At 51.4% G+C, this 5,432-nt stretch overlaps 2 protein-coding genes across 2 annotated transcripts; both read right to left on the reverse strand.

Annotated features, from left to right (window-relative positions):
- Nucleotides 1-648: 648 nt before the first annotated feature.
- LOC127292868 (uncharacterized) lies at nucleotides 649-2,311 on the reverse strand. The gene is made up of 3 exons (XM_051322383.2): nucleotides 1,430-2,311; nucleotides 1,178-1,330; nucleotides 649-1,094 (listed from the first exon to the last, which is right to left on the reverse strand). Exons 1-3 carry the CDS (start codon nucleotides 2,186-2,188, stop codon nucleotides 822-824), a joined length of 1,185 nt encoding a protein of 394 aa, XP_051178343.1. The 5' UTR covers nucleotides 2,189-2,311; the 3' UTR covers nucleotides 649-821.
- Nucleotides 2,312-3,685: 1,374 nt separating this feature from the next.
- Nucleotides 3,686-5,015, reverse strand: LOC139838984 (uncharacterized). Its single transcript, XM_071829003.1, has 3 exons — nucleotides 4,792-5,015; nucleotides 4,393-4,718; nucleotides 3,686-4,179 (listed from the first exon to the last, which is right to left on the reverse strand). The coding sequence occupies exons 1-3, from the start codon at nucleotides 5,013-5,015 to the stop codon at nucleotides 3,686-3,688; spliced, it is 1,044 nt and encodes a 347-aa protein (XP_071685104.1).
- Between the last annotated feature and the right edge of the window lie 417 nt (nucleotides 5,016-5,432).

The following is a 5,432-nucleotide window of genomic DNA, read 5'->3' on the forward strand; positions in this document are numbered from 1 at the left end:
AATAGGTTTAAGCTGGCAATCATCATTAAGCAATTGTACTACCTCACTGTAGTCGCGTTCAATGATAATCTGCTGATAGCCCATCTTCATGGCCAGTCTAGCTCCGTCTCGGATCGCCATAGCTTCCATCAACGATGCATTAGCCGAGTGTTCGCACCAGAGTGCCTGCACATTAACATCACATGATCATTTCTCACAACAAGTCCGGTGCTTCCTGACATAGTGTCCTTGATGAAGCAAGCATCAGTATTCATCTTCAACACACCCATTTGTGGAGGATGCCAGTGTGCTTTTGGTTTCAATGGTTTCTTTGGCTTATCCTTCCCTACCTGAGAGAGGTCAACTGTTGTTTGCATCACCTAGCTAACAAAATCAGTAACAGTTCGGCCTCCTTCACCATGTTTCCGAGTGTTACGCTCTTTCCATATAGATTAAAGCTATGGCTTCTTCCTTAATTTTAGGATTATCAGTCATGCACGCCTTGTGCTTGTCAAGTTAAAACTTGGAGTCATGGGAATGGGTGGGTGTGGCTGTCCTCCAGTGTTTGGGTTGGTAATCTGTGCTGAACAACATTAAACCTTTGTTATCTTCTAGCCGTGGGGCTATATTAATTTAAGGATGATTCTGCATTTTTCTCCTCCAGAAAAATTTCCCCTGGAATTCTACCGGATTATGCATTCCTAGTGGAAGTACTGTGATCTGGCAGTAGTCCGATCAAACAGCAGATAGCACGGATCATTACAACCAGGGAACACTGACTATCCAATCAATCTCACAGGAAATGAGATGAAGCTGAAGCTAAAGTAAAACCAACTCGCAGATCAAGTTGGGTTGGCCTGGATCCCGCCGGCGCCGCCATAGAAGCGTTTCTTGGCCAACTTGCGCCTCGCACGTTTCGCCACCGTCGAGCACCTTGACGCCAGCAGCTCCACCGTGGCCGGTAGCAGCCGTGTCCCTTCGAAGAGCACGCTCCTCTGGTACTCCAGCACCCACGTCTCTGGCTCCAGCTGCACCGCCCCCGCGCTCCGGCGCCGGTAGCTCCAGGAGCTGCCGTTGCTCGCCCTCACCGTCGGCCACACCTTCCCGTCGGACCACTGCAAGCACACCACACGGGGATTCAGATAGCTGCTAGTAGTAATTTGGGTATTGCATTGATCCCGGCATTTCTGTCGATTACCTCTGTGATCTTGCCGGAGAGGAGGGTGATGTGTCGCGCCGAGAGCGTGGACGGGAGGAGGCCGGAGGTGCGGAGCGGGCTCCCCCAGACGGTGACCTCCTCTGCCGCCGACTTGTACACGGCGCAGCGCCAGTGGAAGACGTGCTGGTCATTCTGCAGGAGGAAATTCTTGGCAATGAATAATTTGCCTCTGCAACAACCAGAAGCCAAACACCTGACGCGCAAGAACAGAGAGAACGGCGAAGAAAGAACCTGCTCGAGTCGCCACACGGAATCCTTGGAGCTGCAGTTGTGGATCCTCCCGGCGCCGACGAGCTGCCCGACCCCTCGCTCCACGGCGCGCAGCTTGTGCGCCAGACCGGCAGGCGCGAGGCGCGCCTCTAGGCCGACCCGCGCCACGGCCTCCGGCGACAGCTTCGGGCCGTACCCCCTCGCGGCGGCCTCCGGGACGAGCCCCGTGTCCACCCACAGCAGGAGCAGGAAGCCGAGAACCGTCAGCGCGTAGATCGCCCAGTCGGGCGGGGACGACGAGCCCCCGCCTTTCTTCGGGGTAGCTGCCTGGCCCTCGCGCGCGGCCTGCCACTGCCAGGGTCTCTTGGACTTTGCGGTGGAGCGCAACTGCGGCGGCGGGGTCCACGGCTCGGTGACCTCGGACCCGCCGCGTGCGAGGAAGAGCGGGCGTGAGCCGGGCCTCGTGTCCCTGGCGGCGGCGGCGAAGGAGCGGCGAGCGGAGGCGGCCTCGGGCGGGAGGAGGTCGCGCGTGGCGTTGATGCTGGCGAGGCAGATCTCGCAGGCGCAGTTGGCGTCCTTGCGGCAGCCCGGGTAGTAGCCCCCGCCGGCGTCGGCGCGCGCCCAGGGGACGGCGAAGGTGGGCGGCGGCGTGCGCGCGGCGGCGGGGTCGGGGTTGGAGGAGCAGGAGGAGGCGGTGGAGGCGGGCGAGACGGTGGTGGGGGTGGTGGAGGCCGTGTCCGGCCTCCTGGCCGCCGGCATCGCCTTCTCGGTCTCGTCCATGGATTGGATTGGATTGGGGCGGCGGCCGGGCGATCTGGGTGGAGTTATACGGGTAGGTAGAGGGAGGCGGCGGATGAGGATTGAGGAAGGAAACAGGGGTTCGAAATTTGAACCGGGGTGGAGAGGAGAGCACAACGGCATCCGCGAGTAACGGTCGTCGTAGAATAGAACCGAGTTTCTTTCTGCTTATTACTAATGTGGTACTGACAGGTAGGGCCTGTTGCTTCTTTCATGGCTTCTGAGTTGCCAACACATGGGACACTACGGAAGAGCAGAACAGTACTGTACCCCGAGCCAGAGAATAGTGAGCAAGTCCAACAGGGACCCTAAAGCACCCCCGATAGAAAATATAGGGGTGAGAGAGGGAAAAAGACGTCTCCAACAGCTCCCCTACCGACGCCCCCAGCAATCCGCCTCCCCTACCCAGACCCGCTTCTCCCCCTACACATCGGGGCGGTGGAGGCTCCCCCTATCGGCCGGCCCGACCAACCGCTGGCTCCCGGAAGCCTCCTCCCGCCACCACTCTTCCGACCAGGTACAGCTCCTCCCCGTTCTTCTTCAATTTCAATCGAAGTCGAGCACGGAATCCAGATCGGGGATGGTGAGCGGGGGTGGTTGGAAGAGGTGGGGAGGGTGGGGCGAGCTAGATAAGGAGGGGCGGCGGCGGTCACCCGCGGCGGGGCGAGCTGGGCGCTCGCAGGAGCGAGTCAGGCGGAGCCTGCAGGGGCTAGTCGGGCGCGGGGCAACGGCCGGGGAGAGGCCGGAGCCTGCAGCTGTGTCTCGCGCGCGCAATTGCTGTGCGATCTGTTTTAGCTATCTGCTCCTGCTTTGCTATGAAAATTGCTGCTCAATTGCTGCACAATTGTTTGTCAAATTGGTGTTAAATTGTGCCAATGTCTCAATTGATGAAGGTTAATTTGATGGCGGATCCATGTAATGTTGATTTGAGCTCAAGTTCAAAGAAAGGAAAAGAGTTTAGTGTGCATGCGGATGAGGCTACTCGGTCTAACAAAGATCAGAAAAAGACCTCTACTTCTACTCCTGGTTCGTCAGCTCCCAGTGCCAACACGAACATGTTTGAGGATGAAGCTATGGATCCCAACATAGAAATTACTGCTGTTTCGACAAGACCAATTGGTAGAAAGGCGGCAAAAGTGCAACAAGCTAAATTACTACATAGATGGCCTACGGTACTACGTAGGAGAGAGTGAACTTATTTGTCAAAATTATGAACTATTTACTGTGTTGTATGAATTATTCCCACAAATTAGTTGGTACTGCAGATTGTTTGTTGTCAAAATTATGAACTATTTACTGTGTTGTATGAATTATTCCCGCGAATTAGTTGGTACTGCAGATTGTTTGTTGTCAAAATTATGAACTATTTACTATGTATTGACAAAAGAAGCCGCATATATTATTTAGAAAAGATTACATTGACGTACATGATCATCTAACATAATTAAGCAAGATACATCACATATGTGATGAAACAAACTACACATTTCCTCGGATCTGCCATTGGTGCTCAACTAGGTCTGCTTGAAGCTGAGAGTGAACTTGGCTGTCTCGGATATCTCTATGAACCTGAAGAAACTGAGAAAAACTAGCTGAGTGTTGGTGAGAGATTGTCACCCTTTCACCCATATGCTCATAATTATAGTCTTCATGAGTGTGACGCTCGTTCTCAATAATCATATTATGCATGATGACACAAGCTGTCATGATATCTCCGAGTGTCTCTTGATCCCAAAATCTCGCTGGTCCACGAACAATGGCAAAACGAGCTTGAAGAACTCCAAAGGCTCTTTCAATATCCTTCCTAGCACCTTCCTGAGCTTGGGCGAATTCTTTCTTCTTTTGTACCATTGGATTTGGTATTGTCTTCACGAATGTTGCCCACTCTGGATATATACCATCTGCAAGGTAGTACCCCATTGTATAGTTGTGTCCATTTATGCTATAATACACTTCGGGTGCTTCACCTTCGGCTAGCTTTGCGAATACAGGGGAACGATGAAGAACATTAATGTCATTCAAAGATCCCGGTAAACCAAAGAAAGAATGCCAGATCCAAAGATCTTGTGAAGCAACAGCTTCAAGAATGATTGTGGGCTCGTGAATATGACCCTGGAAATAGCCTTGATGTCCACTAGGGCAATTTTTCCACCTCCAGTGCATGCAATCTATGCTCCCTAGCATGCCTGGAAAACCCCTTTGCTCTCCAATAGCAAGTAACCTAGAAGTATCATCGGCATTTGGAGATCTGAGGTATTCATCACCAAAGATCTCAATTACAGCTCTCACAAACCTTCTAAGACTTTTTAAAGTGGTACTCTTCCCTAGCCGACAATAATCATCTGTGGCATCAGCTGATATTCCATAAGCAAGCATTCGAAATACCGCAGTGATCTTTTGCAAAGGATGCAATCCAAGAACACCGGCATTATTTTTTTTCTGCTTAAACCACCTATCATGGTGTTCGACAGCACCCGCTATGTGCAAAAACAAAGGTCGATGCATTCTAAACCTATAACAAAAAAAAGGAATGAGACCCATATCAACAAGACATGAAAATATGAACATTTGTAACAAGTGCATACCTTTGACGAAATAGCCTCGCTGGGTATCCAGTATCCTCTGCAAAGTAGTCTCTGTGGAGTCTAATGCAACCCTCCGCTCTCTCTCGGTTAATAACTAGGTGTCCCGGCACTGAACCGCGGTGGCGTGGAGCATTCAAGCGTTCTTGTTCTTGCTGAGCTACGACTGAAGCCATCACATAGAGTTCCTCATCGTCGTCGGACGATGACGAATCCTCCATGCACATTTGCACGGCCAAGCTACGACGGCGACTCATTTTGTTGTGGGAGAGGGTATCGAGAGATTGAGAGAATTGTGGAAGCAGAGGCAGATTCAACAATGTGTGAGAGGTGTGAGGGTTGAGTATGTATATATAGACCTGAAAAACTAGCCGTTGCAAATAACACCGATTGAAAAATAGCCGTTGAAAATAATACCGTTGGAAAACTAGCCGTTGGAAATATAGTCATTCGAATTACAACGGTTACAAAATTTACTATTTACAAAGTTAGTTACAAAATATTGTTTATATATATGTAAATGTAATATAGGGGAGATGACATAGGGGAGCTGTTGGAAGCTGATAAAATGTAGGGAGGGAATCTATTTAGGGGTGTCCCCTACATGATGATATAGGGAGGAAAATATAGGGGTCCTGTTGGAC

Source organism: Lolium perenne, chromosome 4, assembly GCF_019359855.2.
Source record: "Lolium perenne isolate Kyuss_39 chromosome 4, Kyuss_2.0, whole genome shotgun sequence".
NCBI classification, from domain to species: domain Eukaryota; kingdom Viridiplantae; phylum Streptophyta; class Magnoliopsida; order Poales; family Poaceae; genus Lolium; species Lolium perenne.

Bases quoted from the DNA above. Each gene is read 5' to 3' on its own strand.
- LOC139838984 (XM_071829003.1), bottom strand. From the start codon at position 5,015: ATGTGCATGGAGGATTCGTCATCGTCCGACGACGATGAGGAACTCTAT. The intron at 4,719-4,791 runs GTATGCACTTGT...TTTTTGTTATAG, and splicing joins GCGAGGCTATTTCGTCAAAG to GTTTAGAATGCATCGACCTT. The intron at 4,180-4,392 runs GCATGCTAGGGA...TCGCAAAGCTAG, and splicing joins AGAGCAAAGGGGTTTTCCAG to CCGAAGGTGAAGCACCCGAA.
- LOC127292868 (XM_051322383.2), bottom strand. From the start codon at position 2,188: ATGGACGAGACCGAGAAGGCGATGCCGGCGGCCAGGAGGCCGGACACG. The intron at 1,331-1,429 runs GTTCTTTCTTCG...TTCCTCCTGCAG, and splicing joins CCGTGTGGCGACTCGAGCAG to AATGACCAGCACGTCTTCCA. The intron at 1,095-1,177 runs GTAATCGACAGA...GTGTGCTTGCAG, and splicing joins TCTCCGGCAAGATCACAGAG to TGGTCCGACGGGAAGGTGTG.